The sequence below is a fragment of the Syngnathus typhle genome, linkage group LG5, assembly GCF_033458585.1.
Source record: "Syngnathus typhle isolate RoL2023-S1 ecotype Sweden linkage group LG5, RoL_Styp_1.0, whole genome shotgun sequence".
NCBI lineage: Eukaryota > Metazoa > Chordata > Actinopteri > Syngnathiformes > Syngnathidae > Syngnathus > Syngnathus typhle.
The window spans coordinates 15,400,707-15,423,857 of NC_083742.1; the positions used below are offsets into that span (position 1 = coordinate 15,400,707).

The window sequence follows — 23,151 nt, forward strand, 5'->3', positions numbered from 1 at the left end:
ATTTTTTTTTCTTCTTAACCCTTAGTGGGTCAAAAAGAACCTGAATCGGATCATTTAACATTGCAGGTATTCTTTGAAACGAATATATTATATATTTGAAATTGTTTCTTTTTCAAATCTAATTTAGAGGTAATATTTTTAAAAATGGGGCGGAGGGTGCACATCTGATTCTTAAGCGATGATACACGATATAAATTGATTGGAGTATTTGTCCAATTTCGAGCCAGTCAAAGAGGAAGTCACAGGACGACCTCGGATGTCGGGAAACACTGCAGACGACGTGCACGCACATTGGTCCCCATTCACGTCACTGTCCCCGCGGGGGAGAGAGGGGGAGGCAGAGGGCGGGAGCTGAAGAAAAAAAAAAATCGAGACAGTGTTCCAGTCTCCCCCACAGATGCTGACGGTCTCTCCGTCCGTATGAGGAATTAGCGTGACGAATAGACCCTGGACGACTAACTTGTCGCCCCCCCACCCTCCTCGCGCTTTGCGGAGTGGTCAAGCGTGGACGAAGCTGAGGACGATGCAGCTTGGATCGTGCGCGCTTGTCTTCATCTGCTCTTGACTTTGTTGGATGACCTCATCTTAACTGCCGGGCACTTTGTTGAGGTCTGTCATCCGCTTGTTTGAAACAGCAGTCGGACGTTCCAAGAGAGAGGCCCCCCCCCCCGCCCCCCCGACCATCGATGCATTGATGCACCCCTCCCAGTGGTGCAACGGTAAGCATCAAATCTAGTGCAGCTTCAAAACAAAAAAAAAGAGCTGAAAAGCCATGCAGACAATGTGTTCTTTGTTTTCATAATTGTGTTCTTGCCGTGAAATGATGATGATGATAAGATGATGCTGAATAACAACCACATGAATCAGCTTGCTTCATTTTGGGCGCAGCAGTCTTGCTGCTGTTTGGACACGAACAAATCATCCCTTTGTGTTGCTCAAGTCTCCTCCTGTTTTTAAAGTGGCAAAAGAATGGCATCCTGCGGGGTGGGGGGGGGGGGGGTCTTATTGATCCATGATCACTTGTGGTTTTATAAAACAAGAAATGTGGCACATACCAGGATAACTGCCTCGCATTTTTTTAGGTTCTATGAACCAAGCTGCTTGCATCTTCCAAAAAAACAACAGCCATGCTAAGTTGAGGTGTTAATATGTGTGAATGGCTGTTTGTCTATTTGTGCCATGTAATAGGATGCAACCTACCTCTCACCCCAAAGTCTGCTGACAAGGGCTACTGCTCACCTTAACCAAAATGAGCACCAACTGGATAGATTCATTAAGCTCACAAAGAAAATCACCACTCTGTATTAAGTATGAAAAGCATTGACAAGCCAATGACCGCAAACAGCAATGTGAGGATTATTAGGATCACAAGACACGTTTATTCGTGTACATTCACTTCACAGTGGCTCTGTATTAAATATCAAATGTGTCAACAAAATCTTATGTCACTATGCTTTGGGTTCAACCTACTTTGTTGTAGCGAGCAAAGCAGCCTTTGACAATCCTCCTCCTCCTCCCCAAGCGAACTGTTGAATATTTGATGCTGTCTTTGGTGCTCACCCCAGCAGTTTTGTGTGTAAAATAGGACAAAACCCCGCCAGGAGCTGTTTGAGGAGATCCGTAATCACACGGGGGCTTTCCCACCGTAATATGTCGAGCATGCAAAAATGACTATTGGATCATTCTTTTTGCTAATGTTATCCCTATAGCAACGCCCCTAGTGTTGTCCATATATAGGTCAGTAAAACCACCAGGGCAAAAAAAGCTTAGTAGCTTTTTCAGGATTGGGTTCTTCACCTTTACTTTGCCCATTTAGTGAATTGAATTGAGGCTACATTCAAATCTTGCTCGTTTTAAAACGGCAAACTCCTACAGTCGGACGGATGTCGACTTAGGCCGAAAAGAATTGTCCTGTTACATTACTCTTAATTCCTAGTCATTTCCACATCAACCATGAAAATGACCCATTTAACATTCATAGCTCCCCGTGCACGCAAACGTGGATGAAGAACATGCGTGCACTGATGCGTGTAGACAGCAGCGATAAGGTTAGAACGTGCAGTACACTTGACCCAGATTTACTGAATGCGTCTGTCGTTGGCTCGCAGGTGTCATCAGCACGTCTGTTAATTTATTTGCACGTGTGCACGCCGTCGCCAAGGGTGATCGCATCCTCGCGTCGGGTAATGAAGTTGTTTCTTGCGGCGGAAGTCGGCAGCAGGACGCTGACGAGTGCTGATTAATAGCTCGTTCAGACAGAATGGAGTGCAGAGGCGTCGCTATCGATCCCCTCGGGGCTTCAATTTTGGCGGAGATGAGGGAGTCAAATGCCAGATGGAATGTTATTTTTGTTGTGAGGGGCGGGGGGGGGGAGACCATGATCAATATGAAAACAGAGTACAAACAATACCTCAAGAATGAAAAGGTCGCTGTCCATTCATCTATTCATTCTGCTTTTGGCATTGATCTTCATCCCATCTATCCGGTTCATGCATCCATCATTCACGTCTTCTTCTTATCTTTGTGTCTAAAAAAGGTGTGCCCCAGGTTAGGCTTTTGGGCCCACTATTGTTCATTATTTCAATGATCTCTGTGAGAACTACCATCCATCCACCTTCCTTGGTCTTACCTTCTTGCTCGAAATGTGTAAATCATGTTTTCCTTCAAAGTCCGCTACTGTTCTCCACATTCTGCCTGTCTGTAATTTCTCCATTCCTCCACGTCTGTCCATCATTCACACTATTTCTTTCAGTATTCTAACCCTTGTGTACACTCATGCATTCATGTATTCATCCATCTAATCATTGGCCCATGCATGTTTCTCAACTGTATGGACAAAGCCCCGCTGTGACATTTCGACAGTCTTTGCAAACGGCAGGCGTGCTTCTGTCTTTTGTGCCTCTGTCAGGAAATCAACAATTATTGTGAACAGGCTTAGATGTTCAAACATATCACTTTTGTAACACAAGGCCATCTACGAATGCCTCGTTTTGCCGCTTGCTTGTCAACAGACATCGTCCTCAACCCTCCTCCCCTCCTCCCGCAGTTCTCTTCCTGTAACCTTGGCGATACGGCGACATTCTCTTTTGTTGCAAAGAGCACACAGGAATTGAGCATCAAAGTAAAGCGTGATGGAAACACCATCTGTTTGTGGCGGAGTTCAACACTTGGAAACAATGAGTCTGAAGGGCTGTTGTGTGGTACAAGGCGTACACAGAGATGATTACTAATGTCAATTTGTGCATTCAACAAAACTCAATGCAGCTCTGCTTACCTTTAGGCTTTGGTATGATAACAGTGGTGTGGCTCTGTATCTTCACCCAATTAGGTGTAATTATTATGTCGATATGATTTGAACTCTCTCTGTCCTCACATAGGCTGCTTCTGTGGTCTGGTTCTGGATTATTCCAACAAATCGTGCGCCATGCCACCCATCACCTTCCAGGACCTGCCGCTCAACATCTACATGGTCATCTTCGGCACGGGCATCTTCGTCTTCATCCTCAGCCTCATCTTCTGCTGTTACTTCATTAGGTAAGGACACTTGGTTGAACGTTTTACAGTTTTGTTAACTCTTTGAAGAAGGAAAGATCGGGGGGGGGGGGACAGGAAGTGAGGCGACAGGAAGCCTCCCGCAGAACTGTCACCCTGTGCAATGTTGACATAACTGAGGGGAAAATGCAGAAAATAAATAAAGCGGAGGTAGTTCATACACACACACACACAGAACATTTCCTTAAGGCTACTGGGTATCCGAATATGGCGAAGGATACATAATCCATTTAATTCACACAATGCACAAATGGAAGGTCGCGTCAGGGCCAGGGAAAACATCACAAATACAGATGGATGGATGGATGGATGGATGGATGGATGATGGATGGATGGATGGATGGATAAAAATAAAAATCATGTCCTTCACCATCAGCTACACTTGTCACAAGTAAAGCTATTAAAAGCCATAGCGACCCCTCAATTGTTTCTCAAGTAGCTCCCTCATAAAAAACCTTGTTTGATCACTTCGTCGTGAGTCATCAGCGGTGAGTCACTTCCGGTGCGTATATTAACATGCTGCTGGTGGAGCAGGCAAGGAGTGCGAGCGAAAGCTTCATTTATAGAGCGACTGATTCATGTGATGAATGCCAGTCTTTGTCGGTCGGGTAGGGGGTAGCTTTCCCGTTATCCCTCCTTCCCAATTTCACGCGTGCTACGTGGTGGGAAAGCCAGGACCAAAAAATACAAGTCTTACCCACACACACACACACACACACGTGTTTTTATCCAATAAGAACTGAGGATATTTCCAAATTGAATTCTCGCACACAATAGCTGTAGAAATGTCCATCATGCCCCCTTCCACGCTTAACCCACTTCTCATGGGCCTCTCGACATGGGAACCCCGCACGCATATGAAAGCTGCATCCTCACATTGTTACGCATGGAGGTTCGCTAAAAAAAGCAATCAGCCAAAACAATAAGCCCAATGAGAAAAACAGCCAATAATTGTTATTTCCCTTCTTGAAACGGTCACTCGACAAGACGGCATTTGGTCTCACAATCTTGTGTGTACTGTCTGTGTGTGTCAATAATATAAAAATAGCTGCTTCATCAGACATAGCCTGCACACTGATAAGCATCTCTCCATTGTTTCTTTTTTCTGGGGTGGCGTTTGGATTCCATGGATTCAATTCACCTTTTCTCCAATAGCAAACTTCGACATCAGGCCCAGAGTGAGCGCTTTGGATACAGAGAGGTAGACTCAACAGTTTGTCTTTTCCATTGACTGTCATTGAAGTATGTTTAATGAATGTCTCGTGTGACTCTACAGGTTGTTTTGAAAGGAGATCCAAAGAAGTTGAACGTGCACGGGGTAAGAATGAAATGGCCGTAGATGTAAATGGGTTGGAGCGTGCTGAGTGTGCTGTCTGTCATTCAAACAGCAGACGTGTGCGGTGTGTCTGGAGGACTTTAAAGTGAAAGACGAGCTGGGAGTGTTGCCATGCCAACATGCTTTCCATCGAAAGTGAGTACACAAATGTGTGTGTGTGTGTGTGTGGTTTTTTTTTTGTGGTTGTTATGTCACACCCGTCTTTGTTATAAGCAGGAAATCACCCATGAAACAAATTTTCATTTACCGCCATTGTTATGCAAATCTATTTTTAGAAAAAGCTCATCAAAGAAGCTCAGTTGTGCTGCTTTAGGATTTCGGTAACTTCCGCCGCTAACGGCTAAAAACAGTCTCGCCGTCCACTCCCATTGTGTCTTTTGTCGGGGGAAGTTTCCAGTTTCCACAAGTAATGATGACATCATTTTGAGCTTCTCTGTAAGATGTACTGTAGAGTTTGTGTATTTTTGTCAATTCACAACAGAATGCCAAAAATTGTCTTGTATTTGACTCTGGAAGAAATGAAATAATCAAGTATAAATTTTCCATCAACTTGGTCGCTTTTGTATAAATGAATGAATCAATGAATCCTTTCATTTTTGTCGGCTTCTCCGAGAACCACTTCTTGGATGAACTGACGGGTTTTAAGGCTCACCGGTTGTTTTACACACAGGTGTCTTGTGAAGTGGTTGGAGGTACGCTGCGTCTGCCCCATGTGCAACAAACCCATCGCCGGCCCCCCTGAGCACCACAGCATCGGCACCCTTCTAGACGAACTCGTATAACCCAACAAGTCGCTTCCCGCCTCGGCCGGAGCGGTGTCGGTGAACTTACCGCCACATGACGTGACGGGAGGCTCAACCTTCGACGGCTGCGGTAACAACACGACAACACTTGGGGTGAGCTGAGCACCCAGAAAAAAAATAACATGTCCCTCTTGGTGAGGGATGCTGTTGCCTGGCAACCGCTCCCGAGACTGGAACCCGTCGGCTCGGCGCCTTCTGTTGTGGGGATTATGCGCGGCCACCCACGCGTCCCTCCAACTGCGCTTCTTTCAATCTTGTCCACCTACACATCATCTCATTTTACCCTCAAGGGAGGTCAACAGCAATTTTTGTGTTTTGTTGACCTAATCGATGACCTTCAAGACACTTGCACAAGAGCATTATTATGTCGACATGTTGTGAAGAAGACTACCTTTGAAGAGAACAAAGCACTGGAGCAAGGACATACTGGGTATCAAAAATGAACAAATACAGTGTTTTATTTTAATGATAACTTGAACTACAATGTTACACAGATGAGGTATAACAAATTTGTCCTACATGTACAACAACTTTTTTTTTTTATTATTATTAATTCAATCTTTGTGGGGAATAAACACAAAGTCTTCGTTAGGTGGAACCCTCACGTGTCCAAAACCATTAGATTTTTAGGAAATCAAATTAAAATATGTATTATTATTATTATTTAATTATTGTTTTGTTTACAGAGCAATTGAGATTGCTCAATATTGTGGAAAAAAAACACCACCCCCCGGCAGATATTGACTACAATTTTCTTTATTAAAGTTAGTTATTAAAAAGATACTTATTAAAATGTACTATTTCAATTTGAATATTTGAAATAATTATAATAAAGTAGAATTAAAAAATCAATAATAGTTTTGATTTACCATAAAATATGTAAAGACAAAATACATTATATTTCAAAAAATAATAAAAATAGAATATATATTATAAAATATAAAACATTGGTTTATATATATGGAGCATTTTTGCTCAATTTAACAATGTTATATTGGACCTGGATAGATTGTGCGGGTGCACCTAATGAAGTGTCCCGGGACTGCAACAGCTGTGTGGTTCTATCTCGAAGACAAATGCACTTTACATAAGACAGATCACCCCAGAGGCACCCTCTCAAGTGATTATTGGTGTCTCTGTATTTTACATTCCACAGTTTTTTCCTTCAGCAAAACACTGCCTAAGCTGAGCACAAATGTCACAAACCACGAATGAATTTATTTAAACAAGGTGTGTCACTGTGCAATTCATGTGCAAATAGAATTGTCCATTTTTTGTAAAGTAACTGTTGTAAATGACTGGAAGCAACATTAAATCTACGTGTCTGTTTCCAACAGTTTCATTTTGTCTGGACAGGATTGCAAGTCGCGCCACCGTACTTGTACTTGTACTCAGGAATCTCAGTTTAGAACTGTACTATACTGCCTCCTCGTGGCCAAGGTAGGCACATCAGAAGGAGCAGTACAATTTATGTGATTGTAGCATTAAATCATGAGACCAAACAATGAATATCTTTACATCCGCTTCAGTTAGTCTGTTTTCATACAAGTACATTTTAGACTGCTATTTATGTTGTTTGAGGGTGAGGCTGGAACGGAAGAACATTTTGGTGGGAGGTCCTGCTGGGGGTGGTGGTAGGTGGTGACTAAATGAGAGAGGAGGAGGATGCAAGCTTATTTTGCTCCTTCAGGGTAACTTCAAACCTTCCCACCTTTATTTCTATAACCAAAAATTCTCACAACACATGCTTTGGAGGAGGAGGAGGAGGAGGAATTGGATGCTAGGTGATTACTTGAGTGAGTACAAGTATTTTTTTTACAACTCATGAGCTTAAGAATGTGAAAAAGTGAATGTGTGCTGTCATGTTTGTCTGAGAGACACTATAATTTACTGCTTGTTAAGATTCCAGAAAGAGACTATGTTTTCGTGTGTTAATTCTCAAATCTTTTCCAAGTGCTTTAGAAGAACACATGCATGCATGCATCTGTACTCACAACACTCGTAGACACACACACACACACATACACACACGGACTGGGAGTGGACGTGGAAACATAGGCAGCTCTTTCATGGGATTGGCCTCTACCTGTGCAATAAAGACGCAACTGTGCTGCAAATAAACCAATGATGGGAATACGCACACAGACACACACACACACACACACACATACACACTAATACACAGAGACAAGCTTGTTTCTGAGGTTCAGAGGGCAGCTTTGCACTTTCAGCTCGCAGAACAAGTGAGAGCAGGATTTCTAGCGCTTTTTGCTGTCATTCTACACAATAGTATTGCATTAAAAGACGATAGACGAGCAGCCATTGTATCTGTGTGTGTATTTAAATAAATACATAAATAAATAAAATTGTGCCTGTTAATATATGCTAGCAGAACGCAGTGTAAAAACAACTAATTAATTTACAAGAAAAGTTTCAAGGCTTCGAAAGACTGAGTTTTGCGAATGTAAAAATTATCTTAAAGAATATTAAAAATAATCTATATTTAATGTTGTTCCAACTTAAATGATTGTATTAGCCCAAAAGTTCTACACAGACAACAAAATGTACAGAATAAATAACGTGCAGCTATTGTTTTACTCAAAACAAGATGAAGATAAATTTTTTAAAAAACTCAAGTTGTACAATTAATAAAATACAAACACTCTCCCTCAAATTTACTGTAAAGTTTTGAAATGATATTTTTCTGTGATTCTAGGCGCTCCATTCATCTGTGCTGGATTCTGCTAAAAAAGTCACACTTTGCGAAGATGCTGCTTTATGAAAAAGGTCCAAATCAACCAAGTTATATCCAAACAATGATTCCAGGAGTTCTCGTATGGATCAATTCTTAGTTCGTTTTTGCAAATTCACATGACTTTGGTGTGGTCATCTTTCAAACTGAAGGACAGCCATGTTTAAACGATGGCTGCTGGCCCTGCTGGCCCGGGTGGGCTTGGTGGCGGCGGGCCTCTGCTGCTGTGCGGCTCTGTTCTACCTGCTGGTCTGCAGACCCTCATCCAGAGACCCTCGGCGAGACCCCTTGTGGTCGTCGGGGACCACCAGCAAGGAAGGCTACATGGCGCTGCTCCAGGAGAGGGAAGACTCCCACAGGCATTACATTGACAGCCTGGGCAAGCAGATAGCGCAGCTCAAGGAGGCTCTCCAGGCGCGGACTCTCCAGCTCCAGGAGTCACTGGACAAAGCCAAAATTAAAGGCATTCTGCCTCAGGGCCTGGAGAGTCTGCACAAAACCCCCACGCAGTCTGACCTGAAGGTAGGAATGTAGGGATGGAGCCGTATATTAGAGGTGGCCAAGCTATGACCTAGGGGCCATATGTGGTTCCAAGGTTCATTTTGAACTCGAATTGTTTATATTTATTTTGTTTATATTCCATCTTTGCTCAATGACATGGAAATAGCGTTAATTCATTGTAGGTGTCCCACCCCCATGAATTTGTATTTTAATGAGGAGAAATAGCACTCCATAATATTGCGCTTAAAAAGAATCTACAGTAGAGTCCAAAGACTTAACAGTTTTTGTTACACTGCATAAAAATGAATGGCAATTCTGTTGTTCTTTCTGGTGTGCCTGCCTTGGCCACTAGGGGGCAGTCTCAGACAGATGTGTACATTAAGAAGTCACAGCTCATCAATAACATTAGTGATGCTCCTCTGAGGATAAAGAATATATGATTGTGAGTACTGTTATATTGTTTTTGTGTTCAGTCCATTCCCTCCATTGTCCCAAATGTGTCTTTCCAGGAGTTCTTCCGCTCACAGCTGAACCATGCCGAGGTCAACACAGGCGTGACGCTACTCAATGAATACGTCTTAATCCCATTTGACACTTTTACACTGCGGAGGTAACTAGGAACACCTAATTAACTTGCCATGCATATTGCATTGTTTTTTGTTTTAGAATGTAGCCCCACTTGTGTAAAAAATATATTCTAGAAGATGATGAATCATCCATTTTCATCAAAATGGTAATACGGATTACCATATTAGTGTATGGTAAGTGGGCGTGTCCGCTCAGGGTGTACCAGTTGGAGACGGGTCTGACTAGGCACCCCATGGAGAGGCCTGTGAGGAAGGACTGCAGAGATGAGCTGATAGGCAGCGTGGAGACAGCGCTGCATGTCCTCAATGGACCTCAGCAACACGTGGACACCAGCAGGAGAAAGCGCACTTTCTCCCCGTCAGACTTCATCGAGGGTGATCATCTATAGCGTCCTCAATGATCAAATTCCTTTGTTCGGTGCATAAGTGTTTTGTTGTACTCACAGGGCTGACCCGCACCGAACGGGACCGAGGTACTGTGTACGAGTTGATGTTCAAAGGCGACGGGCCGCGGGACTACGCCAAGACGGTTCTCTTCAGGCCTTTCGGGCCTTTGGTTAAAGTGAAGAGCGAGCTAGTGGACACACGCAGCATGCTCATCAACATCATTGTACCGCTTTCCAAGAGGGCGGATACATTCCGCCATTTTGTTCACAACTTCAGGTAAATTGCGGGAAAAATGTCATTGTTGATGGTGATTATGTTCTTGTGTGTGTACTTGTGATTTTTCGTTGTTGTGCAGAGAGGTGTGCATCCAGCAGGATGGTAGGGTCCATCTCACAGTGGTCTACTTTGGCCATGAGCAGATTGACCAGGTGAAAGCCGTGCTGGATCAGACAACCAGGTAGCTGCGCAACTTCACCTCTTTTAGAGAAAACCAATAATTGGATGTTTGCTTAAATTTGGGCAATAGGTCTTAACACACAGTTCCCAGTTCTGATGTAAAGCTTCCTCCTCCAGGGAGACCCGCTTCAGAAGCTTCACGCTGATCCAGCTCAATGAGGAGTTCTCACGTGGGCGGGGCTTAGAAGTGGGTGCCAGAGCCTGGAGGCGAAGTCAAAACGTCCTGATGTTTTTCTGTGACGTAGACATCCACTTCACAGCAGACTTCTTGACTGCCTGTCGCCTCAATGCAGAGCCTGGTGGGTGCTCTTTGCACATTGGACAAAAAAACTTTAGTCTTTGATAAGTATCCTTTGTTTCTGAGCAGGCAAAAAGGTGTACTACCCAGTCCTCTTCAGCCAGTACAATCCATCTATCATCTACAGTAATTACACTCATGTACCATCTATCCAGGAACAACTGGTGAGTAAAAGACAATGGATGAGAAAGGAGCCATGCCCCGCTCCATTTTTGGAGGTTATGATACAGAGCACCTCACAATAACTGAAAACCACGATGTAAAAAGTAGAAATACACTTTTTAAACAGTCTCTGGGCATGTTTCATAGCATTTATGGCACTTATTATTATTAATATTATTATTATTATTTTAAGTCTCTAAAGACAATGAGAAGTTGATTAAGACATTCAATAATGCTTTTTTAATATCTACAATAAAAAGGAGCTGATCTTGAAACACTTTTTTTTTTTATTTGCCCAGTTTTAAACACTGCCATTTAGTAGACAAAGGTAGAATTGCATATATATGTATCCACAAAATAGCGTGACTAAAAACCTGGAACCTGTGAAGGGGGGGTTATCTATTTATTTATTTTATTTTATTTTCACTCCTGGTTTTTGTCTCAGGTGATAAGTCGCGACACAGGTTTCTGGAGAGATTTTGGCTTTGGGATGACATGCCAGTACAGGTCGGACTTCCTCAACATAGGTAATGACTCATCAACATGATGAAGAAATGCTACATTACCGTATTAATGTATTTACATGAAATGGAAGCAAGAGTGAATATTTATTGACAGTTTATTGATATAAAAAAAATGACCGTATTCCTCATTGGTAAGATCAAGGCATTGATTAGGGTGGAAGACCTTGGGAAAAAAAAATTAGAACAATAATATATATAATAATAATATTTATAATAATATCATTACTACTCAACGTCCTTGTTTCCCTCCCTGATGTCATAATTGATTTCATAAAGTATTGCAGGTGACAGTTAAACCACATTATGAAACGACTGCAGGAAATGTGTGCAAACAATAAAGGAGAAATAAAACGAAGGAACACGGACAAAGAAGTCAATTCATGACTGTGGTGCTAGGGGACTTTCCCTGTTCACCGTTTAAACGCTCAAATCCTTTGCAGGTGGTTTTGACCGCAGCATTAAAGGTTGGGGTCTGGAGGACGTGCACCTCTACAGGAAGTACCTGCACAGCAAACTGATGGTGGTGCGAGCCCCGTCACGTAGTCTCTTTCACTTGTGGCACGAGAAGATGTGCAGCGATGAGCTGCCACCGGACAAGTACCAGATGTGCATGCGGACCAAGGCCATGAGCGAGGCCTCGCACGGCCAACTGGGAGAGCTGCTCTTCAAAGCTGACATCCAAGCGCACCTGGAAAGGAACGGAAGACGCTCATGAAGTGCTGCACATTGAACTCTTAATTTTAATTTTATACTCGGATTAACAGAGATGTGTGTTATAGAGTAATGCTTTGAGATCCAAATTTAATTTGATTCTCCAATCATCTTTCACCATTAAAATGAAAGGAAGCCTACCCCTGAAAAACAACACCAAATTCTGTAGTGTTTTTAAATGAGATAATAGCATTATTTTACAGGTATATTTTAGTTTATAAAATCAGAACATAAAAACGCAAATAAAACACGTTCAGGATAAAACCAAATAAAAAATAGAAGACTGCAGGAAGTGATTAAGGTATGAATCAGGGTTTCTGCAACAGTGAATAGGGTGGAGGAGAGCAATGTTTTTCCCAAGAAAGAAAGCTATTTTCAACAGGTTCCTTGAAGCCAGGCGGGGTTACTATTGGAGATGACAATGTTGTAGCAGTGGAGGGGTTGAGTTTGCTTTGCTCGCATCCAGGATTTGATTTCACAGAGAATGGTTTGACACGGTAGAGTAGTTGGAGGAGGATACGGGACGTAATCAGTGTAGCAGTGGAACTTGAGAGCTTCACACCATGATTTGGTCAACTGGGACAAGGTAGCGGGAAAAGTCACGGGGACCAAGTATTGAGCCCTTGGGCACACATTGGGACTGGGAGGTGGGTAGGGAATATCTGGAGCAGTTGTTGATGAAGACTGTAGCCAGATGAGGGCGGTGTCGGTGATGTTGAAAATAGGCCATGAGTAGGATGGGATGGTTGATATTGTCAAAGACAGCTAGAATATGTAGGAGGATGACCATCACTACTGTTATGAACAAACCAGGGAGGTGGCTCAACTTGGGACAACCAAGTACATCTTTGTTTTGCGCCGTGTTCAAAACAAACAGGGAAAATGAAATGATGAAAAATATTTTAATGATACATCTCATAGTTCTCATTCAAACTGCTGTAGAAAATCTGTCATAAACTAAGGGCCTCTTGTGCTTTTAACTGACACTGGGACACAACGGAAAACACGATGGGAAACACGAGTGGAATGCCCTCGAGGTGAAATCTAATCAAACAAAGTGCAACGGTAGCATTTTTTCTAATAACACTGTGGCTCCTCTAAACCTCATTACAATAGCTCAGAATGAATGACAGGCAAGGAGGGCGGGGCCTCGTGGTCGCCATCGTCCGAGGGCAGGACTGGCACCCGATTGGCTACTCTGACTTTCCATTTCCGTATATAGTGTTGCCTTCAGTGTACATCAAAAAACGGAAAGCTCAGAACAATATTTTCTTCTTTTATTTGTTCAACGTAACAAATTAGATTCGGGCACGGAACAGGAATTAATAACTGGAGTAATATCTGTCGTGTACTACATCTAAAATATCCAATATATGCCTTTTTTTTTTTACTTCTAATGTCACGTGTCTGGAGTGACCGTCGCGAGTATTTGGTTTCCCAGCAGAACACGAAGGCGTCATTAATCACATCGGTATCAAGGTGCTGGTTTCTGTGACACACCGGTAAACTCTCCCCAAAGGCGACCAGGGAAAGATGCTCCGGGACAACTTTGTGCTCCGGGACAACTTTGATTGGCGTGAAACTGTCCACGCGACGGCGAGTTAGCTCTGTTTTTTGTGTTTATTGAAAGCGCCCTGTTTTCGTTCGGATTCCACCATGAAGGTGGTGTGGTCTATCGAATAACACTACAGGACTTGAGTTTTATTCTTGATTTTTCCCCCCCCTTTTAATAACAAAAAGAAGGCAACATGTTTGAAGTTTCTGGGATTCCATACATCTTGCTGGACATTACTTGTCTCATACTCGGTATGTGAATGTGATCACTTTTTAATTTACCCTTAACTCTTTTTCTAGAAGTAGCAAACAAAACTACAATTTCTCCTAGTATGTTACTCCTGAAGTATATTTTAATAAAGTGATCGGCGTTAACAGCTTATAAATAAATACACAGCTTGATGTGGGGAACTGCAGATAGGAAGGTGGACGTATTCCGCCTTGTGTGTGCCTCTGTGAGTTTTCCAGGCCCAAGTTATATTTTTAATCCACTACTGTATTTGCTTTGTAATCATAAGAAACCTGCAGCACCATCAGAATGGATGCACTGACTTAACTATGTGCTGTTAGTTTTGTTCCATGTGACCAATTGCTTTTATTTCCCTCATTTGTATGTACTTGTGTATTTTGCTGTTAAATCACGTCATCCAATTTCTCATTCTGTCATTGTCATCAGATGTTTTGTAATATCACCGCAGGACCAAATTACCACCACACGACTCATTTAAAGCAGAATTTCTGTGTTGAAAGTGGCCCGCATTTGTACTAAACTCCTTTCCCTCACTTCTCTACATTAAATTAAAGTATCTCTGAATAAAAGCCAACACATTAGATATTAAGCATAATTTAACACAACAAATGACATAATTGGATTCACCCCACGTGCTTAGCAAAGTTGGAACAGCACACCAGGAAAATGTCTTAATTTTCCAGTAAATGTTTTAAATGTTCTATAATCCATGTTTGCGTCTCCTCTTGTCCTCCATCAGTGGGACTCCCATTCTTCATCCTCACTCCTCAGCATAGCCCGTTCAAACGAGGCTTCTTCTGTGATGACGAGTCCATCCGCTACCCCCTCAAAGAGGACACCATTTCCTACCAGCTCCTTGGGGGGGTCATGATCCCCTTCACGCTCATTGTTGTAAGCAGAGAAAAATCTGTAATTTTGGTGGCAGCATCCATTGTTCCCCGTGCGCTCATGTTTTCTTTCTAGATCATCTGTGGGGAGTGTCTGTCTATCTACCTGTCCCACACCAAGAGCAAGACGCTTGGCCACAAATACACAGCGTGTGTCTACAAGGCCGTGGGCTGCTACTTATTCGGGGCGGCAGCCAGCCAGTCGCTGACGGACATCGCCAAGTACTCCGTGGGGCGTCTGCGGCCGCACTTTCTTGCCGTGTGCAAGCCCAGGTGGGATCTCATCAATTGCAAAGTAATTGAAAAAGAAAAAACAAGATGAACCTAGTACAACAATTGCAAAGCTGGTGGATACGTGGAGAACATCACCTGTACCGGGGACCAGTTCCTGGTGGAGGAAGCCAGGTATAAACATCACTACGCTCTCATGACTGTATACCGTATATGTCTTCTAAAGTTGTCTCCCGATTACAACGTGAGCATTTTCTCATTCTCACATTTTTCTTGACTTCTTTTGTAGGCTGTCCTTCTATTCTGGTCATTCATCGTTCTCCATGTACTGTATGCTGTTTCTTGCCGTAAGTAAAATCTCTTTTGTATTTAAAACAAGTGAGAACCTTTTGGTCCACTATATGGGATGTAATAATACTTCAAACACTAATTTTGGAGCGATGAGTGTGCCAGATCAATTTCCTTAGTATGTCTGCCTGACTTCCTGTTTCTACCGAAATGTCGACATTTTTCCTCCGTTGCCTTGCGAACACAGTTTCATCATTTGGGTTCGGGCCACAAATAATAGTGCCTTTCTTGTAAATAAAAGCACGCCTGTATTGCCAATAACGTTGTACGTCTAATTTAAGACAATGAAATGACTTTCTGCCATCGCCAGTTGTACATCCATGCCAGGCTGAAGACTAAGTGGGCGAGGCTTCTACGGCCCACCGCGCAGTTTTTTCTTCTCACCACCGCCGTCTACGTGGGTCTGTCCCGCGTGTCCGACTACAAGCACCACTGGACCGACGTACTTGCCGGCCTCCTGCAGGGCGGCGCTGTGGCCTCCTTCACGGTGAGTTCCACCCCTTTGTTGTTTGACTTTTGTAATTAAGCACATTTCAGGACAGGAGTAGAATCAGTTCTTTAGTCTTCTGTTTGAGTTCAGAGTACTTAGTGTTTTGGGGTTGACAAGTTGTTCTCCTGCAGGTGTTTTGTGTGTCCAACTTCTTCCGGCAGCCCCTCGAGGCGGGCGTGTCCCAGGAGGAAGGAGGCCAGCACACCAGTTTACATGACAACCCACCCAATTCCAACCACTATGGCAGCACTGACTGAACGACCCCCCACCTCCCCTCACAGAATGACCCCGGTAGGAGGAACAATTGAGTAGGGAGGCAGCACATGCACTTTACTTACTCACAAAGCTTTTGTAGGTTTGATGCTGCCTAGCAGGAGGGACTTTTTACAACAGCGTGCCATGGGTGGATATATGGCGTGTCTCACGGAGGAATGAAATTCCATTTGCTGTGAATATAATGGGACTCTTGTGTGCTCGCTGCAAGCAGGCTTGTAAGGGAGACCTTGGCACCTTTATAAATCTCCACTCTCCATAAAGGAGGCGTACGCCATTCATAAAAAGGGGTAAGTCCGGTTTTTGGGTGTAATATAAGGACGAATCTAAAATGCACTGCAACATTTACAGGAGTACCTAACCACATGTCCAACAGTTTGATGTTTTAATACTTGGGGCACAACTCTAGCAAAAGTCAATGGAAAATTTCACAACAGGTGTTTGAGAAAGAAGCAAAAACAGCAAGTTGGGCAAAAAGTGCTGAAACGTTGAACAGGAGGATGTGTACTGTATTTCAATAGATCACCTGCAAAGTACAATTTAGGTTGATCTTGATATTTCATTTGAAAGCCGACTCGCTTTTTCTGCATTTTAGCCATCATTTAAATATATAAATAACATGTCTGTGACATGCGTTCGTTAAAAGATGTACGCCAAAGACCAAGAATGGTATATTTTATACAAAATAATTCTCAATTGCTGAAAGGAAAAGCTCCTTTCTATTGCGTAGGGGGTGGGTGAGGAGGGGCTCGACTTCTGGATGTACTTTGTGTAGGTGGAACATGGACACATCAGCAAACCCCAAAAGAAACAGCGCTCGCACTTCACCTGGTTGAAGATAAAGTGCCGCTTATTAGGTGCGTGGATGTGTGTCTTTATTATGTTATCATTTTCTTCAAACTTGCATTCAAGTTGCGCAAATCAGGGGTACGAAACCTTTCAGTTTCAAGTCGTCCGAGGACTACACTAAATCCAGGAAAATATGTTGCGATTTACGATAAAAGCATTTTGATAGTCATTTATTTGACACTTGTGGGGTTTTTTTTTTATCCCAGTTTCTCAAATGTTTTATTTGTTTTTAAGAATTATAGGGCGGACCAGATTAAAACGCTTTCGATGGGCCATAACAGGCCCAGGAAGCGCAGGTTCCCCACCACTGATCTGAACAGTGCTGTTGAAAATGTGAGAAATAAAAGAAGTCTTGTTTTTGTTAAAAAAAAAAAAACCTCTACCTAAAACCGAATTTTTATGATTATTACCTTTTTTGGGATCCTCTTCCAAACAAGCCCCAAAGGTATTCGACCTGTATATTGTTTGCATAGGTTCCCCACATAAGATTATCAAACTAATGTAAAGATAACATCACTTAACTAGACTATTTTTGATAACGTGGAAGTCAGCCTAAAGATGTCTGGAACAAAATGCCATGATCCTAAGAAATTCACAGCAAAGTCTCATTGAGGAGGTCACATTTACCGGAACATTTACCGTCTATATGTACGTATCTTCCCGACTTGGACTGAAACTAGCTTATCTTTGAAACATGCAAACGTGCAACAATAGCTTCCGAGAGTACACATGAGCGATCCAAACCACAGAAACCACTTTGAAATCCTTTCTGCGTGACTGACTGTAAAACGGATATGGCAGTTAAAGACAAAATAAGCATAAAAAATGGATGCGGTAAAAGGCAGAGGTGGAATATTGAAGTGAAACCTAATTATTTTTGCAGAACAGGGATGCAAGTTTTATGTGAATCAACAAATCCTAACCGACTGTTTTCTCTGTGAAATTTCACTTCCATTTCTTATACATGATTAGATTGATTCACAAATGCTGTCATGTAATCCTTCTGAGCGTGTAGTCTGGTGCATATGTGTGACTTATACATGTCTGGTTGTTATTCAACTGGGTTGGCGCAGTGGAACTGCTAATTAAATTTAAGTGCCAAACAGTTGAGACAGTGACCAAGTGCTTTGCGAGACGATCGACTCATTGAACGCGTGTGAAGCATCTTTGTGTGGTCATGCGCTTCCGCTTGGAGATCTCTCCTGATGTCACAATTGCACTATGAGCACAGCTCCAGTCACTACGCCGCATGACTCACTTCTTTCCTGTCAGGCAGACAATAATGGTGATAGTTCCCAGTGCACCACATAAGTGAAGCAAATAGTCATTTGTTGCAAAGAAATGTAAAATATTGCGATTTTAGTGGTTCAAGTTAGTGAAACTCATTGATTTGCTATTTTGATTTGATTGTTTTGCTTATCATACAGCTCCATCTTCAAAATTAATCTCAAATTGAAATATAGTACATTTTCTCAACTAGTAAAATGAACTTTTCATGGGTATTATGATTTACCTCCAATAAAGGTACGTTTTTCTTAATTAAAACCATTGAGTGGTATTACACTGACTATATTTCCTTAAAGAGCTGATTCCATTGAAATACAAATTACTGTAATTGTGTAAGTGTACTTAATGATGTCGCCAGTGTATATTATGTTGACTTTTCAAACAAATTCTTAATCATGATTAGTGAGCATATTCATACCATGACATTTGTACATGCTGCCACCTCCTGGACATTATGCTACAATAGCGTTACCTAGTATTTTTTTTTTGCATTTAAAATAATTTGTACATACACTGCAATTGTATTATACATGATTTTAAAAAGAAAAAAGGGATCTGAAGCTCATAGGAAACCTTTCACTCAACCTTCATGTGCTCGAGAGATGATATAAAACCACTTTCATTTGTTACACAATTTATTCTCATATTAAACATGACTCCAACATGACATGGGTCCTTACATACTTTAAACAGCAAAAAGGAGCTACCCCCCTCTCCCGATTACTACTGTGAACAGCAGGACTTATCACTAATGCTGTGAAATGATCTACATGTATTCTAGATTTTGTTTGAACCAATCAGAATACATTAACCACTCGAGAGGTTTGTAGACATTTATTGGGACAAATCTGTACATGGAGGTTTTGGCGTTCAGCATGTTCACATACGTACATAATGGTGGGAGAGGGAGGGGGGCACTGAATATCAAGTGCTAAACCTGCTTACTCAAAACTGGACAGGAAGTTCAGAACTAACTGCTTCAGTTTGGCATCAGATGCTTCCGAGATCATGCTGTCAGTCCTGAAACGTCAACATTAACATTTTAATGTTTTCAAAAGCAAAAAAAAAAGTTGCTCATTTGGGGCAAACAAGATCTTACCTGATTGTAGCGAGCAGGTCTTGATGCTGACTGAGAATGTGCTGCAGGAAACCCTTCTCGAATTTTGTGATCTTGCTTGGCTCCATTTTGTCCAGATGGCCCCTGACGCCAGCGTAGATGACCGTCACCTGCTCCTCGATGGCCATGGGACCTTAAGGACGAAAGGAAGGAGCGACATTAGGGGCCCGGTTGAGCCAAAAAGAGGCAGATAGGAGGAGTCGTTTGGCCAACACTCACAGTACTGTCCCTGCTTGAGCAACTCCGTGAGCCTGACGCCCCTGTTGAGGAGCTGCTGAGTGGCAGCGTCCAGATCGGAGCCAAACTGGGCGAAAGCTGCCACTTCACGGTACTGAGCCAGCTCCAGCTTCATGGTGCCGGCAACCTACAACAACGCAGGGATGCCCAAAACAAACACTAAAAAAACTATTATACATCTTGCTCAGGGTTGATTTTAATCCATAATTTGATTTCAAGAATCGTAAAAAATTTATTTTTCAAAATCCCAATTCCTAAAAAAATACTAAATGACAAAATGACCCATCTTACGACTAAATGAGAGCCATCATGTTATTCCAGAGAAGTTACTTTGGTGTTTACTAACCTGCTTCATAGCTTTGGTCTGGGCAGCAGAACCCACTCGGGACACAGACAGACCCACGTTAATGGCGGGCCTGATACCCTTGTAGAAGAGCTCAGTCTCCAAGAAAATCTACAGCAGAAACAGGACAAAAAGTTTACTAAAGGCCCAACAAAAACTTAAGTGACGTCAGCGAGACTTACCTGTCCATCTGTGATGGAGATGACATTGGTGGGGATGTAGGCGGACACGTCGCCGGCCTGGGTCTCGATGACTGGCAGAGCGGTGAGGGAGCCGCCGCCAAAGTTGTCATTCATCTTGGCGGCTCTCTCCAGCAGACGCGAATGCAGGTAGAAGACGTCGCCGGGGTAGGCCTCACGACCGGGGGGGCGACGCAGCAGCAGGGACATCTGACGGTAGGCTACGGCCTGAAAAAGACCCAAAATGTTGGAGAACTGCTGTTTGGAAGAACTCCAAACCTACAGACTCATCATCCCTTCACCTGTTTGGACAGATCGTCGTAGATGATGAGGGCATGCTTGCCGTTGTCGCGGAAGTACTCGCCCATGGAGCAGCCCGAATACGGGGCCAGGTACTGCAGGGGGGCCGCGTCTGAGGCGGTGGCCGACACCACGATGGTGTATTTCATGGCGTCGGCATCCGTCAGCCTCTTCACCAGCTGGGCCACGGTGGACCTCTTCTGGCCGATGGCCACGTAGATGCAGTAGAGCTTCTTCTTCTCATCGGTACCCTCGTTGAAGCGTTTCTGGTTGATGATGGTGTCGATGGCAATGGCTGTTTTGCTGTAGAGGTGAAGTAATCATATTTTGTTCTCAATGAAAAATACTCAAATGGAGCAAATGTATTCAAATGGCCATCCATCCCTGATTGCTAATGTGATGCATTTTAAAGCTACTCACCCAGTCTGCCTGTCACCAATGATGAGCTCACGCTGGCCTCTCCCGATGGGCACCAGGCTGTCCACAGCCTTGATACCAGTCTGCATGGGCTCCCTCACAGAAATGCGGGGGATGATACCCGGAGCCTTCAGACCCACACGCCTACGTATCTTAGAACCCAGAGGACCCTGCAGAAAAGCAAATGTCCCACTTGAGACTGTCTTTTATGATGTTTTTATTACTACTAGAATAAGTAATACGTGGCTTTTTTTTTTTTTTTTTACCTTTCCATCAATAGCGTTTCCAAGAGCGTCCACCACACGGCCGAGCAGCTCCTCTCCGACGGGAACGTCCACGATGGCGCCGGTCCTCTTCACAATGTCGCCCTCCTTGATAAGCTTGTCGTTACCAAACACCACCACGCCAACGTTGTCAGGCTCCAAGTTCAGAGACATTCCCTAGTGTGTAAGAACAGGGGATTAATATTATTATTGATTATTTTGATGGAAGACTAACCTGTAAGACCACAATATTTACAATATGTATAACCTGATTGTTTTTATTGTCATACAAATGATCTTGTTACTCGTTTGTTAAACATATGGGGAGTGAACCATGAAAACAATTATTTAAAAACTATTGAATCACAATATTGTGGAGTCTTGAGATTTTTCTCTGGTAAAATAAATGCAAAGATATGCCTTTGCTCTTTACAAACATACTTTGAGTCCAGATGAGAACTCCACCATCTCTTCCGCCTGGACATTCCTCAGCCCGTACACCCTGGCAATACCGTCACCGATGGACAGCACGCGACCAGTCTCCTCCAGGTCGGCGGAGGTGTCTGCTCCCATGATCTTCTCCTCCAGGATTGAGGACACCTCAGCCGTGCCTTTTTAAAACAAGAGAGACTCAAGGTAACCGTAGGTCAACATTACTGATGTTGATGCTAGATCAAAACCAGTTAGGGATAGGTGATTGTTTCGCTTCATTATTGTTTATAGCTTCATTAACTATTTGATGTATGTTGCCAGTGACATACATTGCTTCCACATAAATGAGTTAAGACCGCAAGAAAGCCAGTAAGTCGACATGCGCCCTTGCCGAGCCATACAGATAGACTGCTCGGGCAATTCTACGTGCATGTTTTGAATTTGGCCAAAGAAAACAGTTATTTTCATATATGTAAAGAAAAAAACGATTGCCTGTTTTATGTTACAAAAAAAAAATAAAGGGATGAGGGGACAAAAAGGTAAATGATTTGAATAGTTATTCAAATGTTCTTCTTACCAGTCTTTTGCAGCCATGGTCTGTGTGTGTGGAGGTGGTTGACCCCAATGCAGGCGGCTGGGACAGCCTTGGACACCTGAGATTAAAATGAATCGTGCTCATTTAATTGCAAATAACTATGATGCTAAAAGTGTTCCTGTTATTTGTTGCAGAACGCGCATGCTAAATGAGGAAGGGGCAAGTCCGTGTCAGCCCTGTCAGCGGCTGTCAGGTTAGCTGACCTTCAAAGCGTGGTTGAATGGGTTGCTAACGAAAAGCTACGTTAGCTCGCGTGCTAACTCTACCACGGCGCACATCCATTGTCACAAGGGCAAAAATCAACAAAATCATACGATACAATACAAGGAGGGACGGACAGAATTCAACTTTTAAATGCACACGGAAAATATTTTAGAAGATATTTTTAAATGGAAGTCGAGCTTGCACGAGGCCTGCTGCGTTGACATTTTATTCGGCGTTACCCTTCACATATGCAAAGTTAATGCACACACTAACTGATAACATTTGAGCGATATGGATTATTGAAATGAAATACTTACTAATCCAGCCCTTCTCGGCAGGGTCCTGGCCAACGCTGCTGCAACTCGCACGGATAACATTTTGCTTGCTTGGTAATGACTTGTCTGTCCTCCACCACTAGCGGGTTCGACCTGGCTGAGGGAGAATGTAATGGCTGAATGACATCTTCTTCGATTTATCTGGCAACTTCGTCAGACCGATTTAGCTCAATACCGCCATCTGTCGGTGCATTTATTGTACTGCAAGCAATGGCAGCAGACAAAAGAAATACAGGGTGTAATCACAAATATGTAATGCTTTTTATCAATCGAACCGTCAAATTATAATTTAAAAAATGTTAAATATTTTTGGACTCAAAGAAGATGTTTTGATTTATTTTGAACTAAATAAAATTATTAAATAAACAGTAATTAACATAATAATATAAAAATCAAATGTACGCGTACCAGAATCTTCTAGATTAAAATAGTCTTCGTTATCTGATGTGCATAAAAGTTACCATCGTAGGTCTCTCGAGGTCACGCCACGA

The 23,151-nt window shown here is 42.8% G+C and overlaps 4 protein-coding genes across 5 annotated transcripts; 3 read left to right on the top strand and 1 right to left on the bottom strand.

The window, feature by feature from the left end:
- The first annotated feature begins 116 nt into the window (after positions 1-116).
- rnf122 (ring finger protein 122) lies at positions 117-7,025 on the top strand. 2 transcript variants are annotated; one of them, XM_061278007.1, is made up of 6 exons: positions 117-719; positions 3,378-3,534; positions 4,708-4,753; positions 4,829-4,870; positions 4,941-5,023; positions 5,559-7,025. In XM_061278007.1, exons 1-6 carry the CDS (start codon positions 695-697, stop codon positions 5,668-5,670), a joined length of 465 nt encoding a protein of 154 aa, XP_061133991.1. In that variant the 5' UTR covers positions 117-694; the 3' UTR covers positions 5,671-7,025. The 2 variants fall into 2 exon arrangements, with proteins under 2 accessions (XP_061133991.1, XP_061133992.1); XM_061278008.1 differs by having other exon boundaries at positions 4,944-5,023.
- A 154-nt stretch (positions 7,026-7,179) lies between these two features.
- LOC133153822 (chondroitin sulfate N-acetylgalactosaminyltransferase 1-like) lies at positions 7,180-12,670 on the top strand. The gene is made up of 10 exons (XM_061278003.1): positions 7,180-7,487; positions 8,408-8,965; positions 9,454-9,554; positions 9,728-9,906; positions 9,978-10,194; positions 10,274-10,375; positions 10,492-10,673; positions 10,742-10,836; positions 11,280-11,361; positions 11,799-12,670. The coding sequence occupies exons 2-10, from the start codon at positions 8,603-8,605 to the stop codon at positions 12,071-12,073; spliced, it is 1,596 nt and encodes a 531-aa protein (XP_061133987.1). The 5' UTR covers positions 7,180-7,487; positions 8,408-8,602; the 3' UTR covers positions 12,074-12,670.
- An 823-nt stretch (positions 12,671-13,493) lies between these two features.
- On the top strand, positions 13,494-18,061 carry LOC133153824 (phospholipid phosphatase 1-like). Its single transcript, XM_061278006.1, has 7 exons — positions 13,494-13,875; positions 14,613-14,764; positions 14,837-15,045; positions 15,094-15,165; positions 15,281-15,338; positions 15,650-15,826; positions 15,961-18,061. Exons 1-7 carry the CDS (start codon positions 13,818-13,820, stop codon positions 16,084-16,086), a joined length of 852 nt encoding a protein of 283 aa, XP_061133990.1. The 5' UTR covers positions 13,494-13,817; the 3' UTR covers positions 16,087-18,061.
- Positions 18,062-18,855: 794 nt separating this feature from the next.
- On the bottom strand, positions 18,856-22,802 carry LOC133153821 (ATP synthase subunit alpha, mitochondrial-like). Its single transcript, XM_061278002.1, has 11 exons — positions 22,643-22,802; positions 22,104-22,179; positions 21,536-21,705; positions 21,098-21,271; positions 20,835-21,001; positions 20,417-20,717; positions 20,118-20,342; positions 19,939-20,046; positions 19,575-19,719; positions 19,338-19,488; positions 18,856-19,258 (listed from the first exon to the last, which is right to left on the bottom strand). Exons 1-11 carry the CDS (start codon positions 22,700-22,702, stop codon positions 19,180-19,182), a joined length of 1,656 nt encoding a protein of 551 aa, XP_061133986.1. The 5' UTR covers positions 22,703-22,802; the 3' UTR covers positions 18,856-19,179.
- Positions 22,803-23,151: the final 349 nt, after the last annotated feature.

Bases quoted from the DNA above. Each gene is read 5' to 3' on its own strand.
- LOC133153824 (XM_061278006.1), top strand. From the start codon at position 13,818: ATGTTTGAAGTTTCTGGGATTCCATACATCTTGCTGGACATTACTTGT. The intron at 14,765-14,836 runs GTAAGCAGAGAA...TTTTCTTTCTAG, and splicing joins TCCCCTTCACGCTCATTGTT to ATCATCTGTGGGGAGTGTCT. The intron at 15,046-15,093 runs CAATTGCAAAGT...AACCTAGTACAA, and splicing joins AAGCCCAGGTGGGATCTCAT to CAATTGCAAAGCTGGTGGAT.
- LOC133153821 (XM_061278002.1), bottom strand. From the start codon at position 22,702: ATGTTATCCGTGCGAGTTGCAGCAGCGTTGGCCAGGACCCTGCCGAGA. The intron at 20,718-20,834 runs GTGAGTAGCTTT...TCACCTCTACAG, and splicing joins ATTGGTGACAGGCAGACTGG to CAAAACAGCCATTGCCATCG. The intron at 19,489-19,574 runs GTGAGTGTTGGC...TTCGTCCTTAAG, and splicing joins GCTCAAGCAGGGACAGTACT to GTCCCATGGCCATCGAGGAG.
- LOC133153822 (XM_061278003.1), top strand. From the start codon at position 8,603: ATGTTTAAACGATGGCTGCTGGCCCTGCTGGCCCGGGTGGGCTTGGTG. The intron at 8,966-9,453 runs GTAGGAATGTAG...GTGTCTTTCCAG, and splicing joins CCACGCAGTCTGACCTGAAG to GAGTTCTTCCGCTCACAGCT. The intron at 10,837-11,279 runs GTGAGTAAAAGA...TTTTTGTCTCAG, and splicing joins CATCTATCCAGGAACAACTG to GTGATAAGTCGCGACACAGG.
- rnf122 (XM_061278007.1), top strand. From the start codon at position 695: ATGCACCCCTCCCAGTGGTGCAACG. The intron at 720-3,377 runs GTAAGCATCAAA...GTCCTCACATAG, and splicing joins CCCCTCCCAGTGGTGCAACG to GCTGCTTCTGTGGTCTGGTT. The intron at 4,871-4,940 runs GTAAGAATGAAA...TCATTCAAACAG, and splicing joins AGAAGTTGAACGTGCACGGG to CAGACGTGTGCGGTGTGTCT.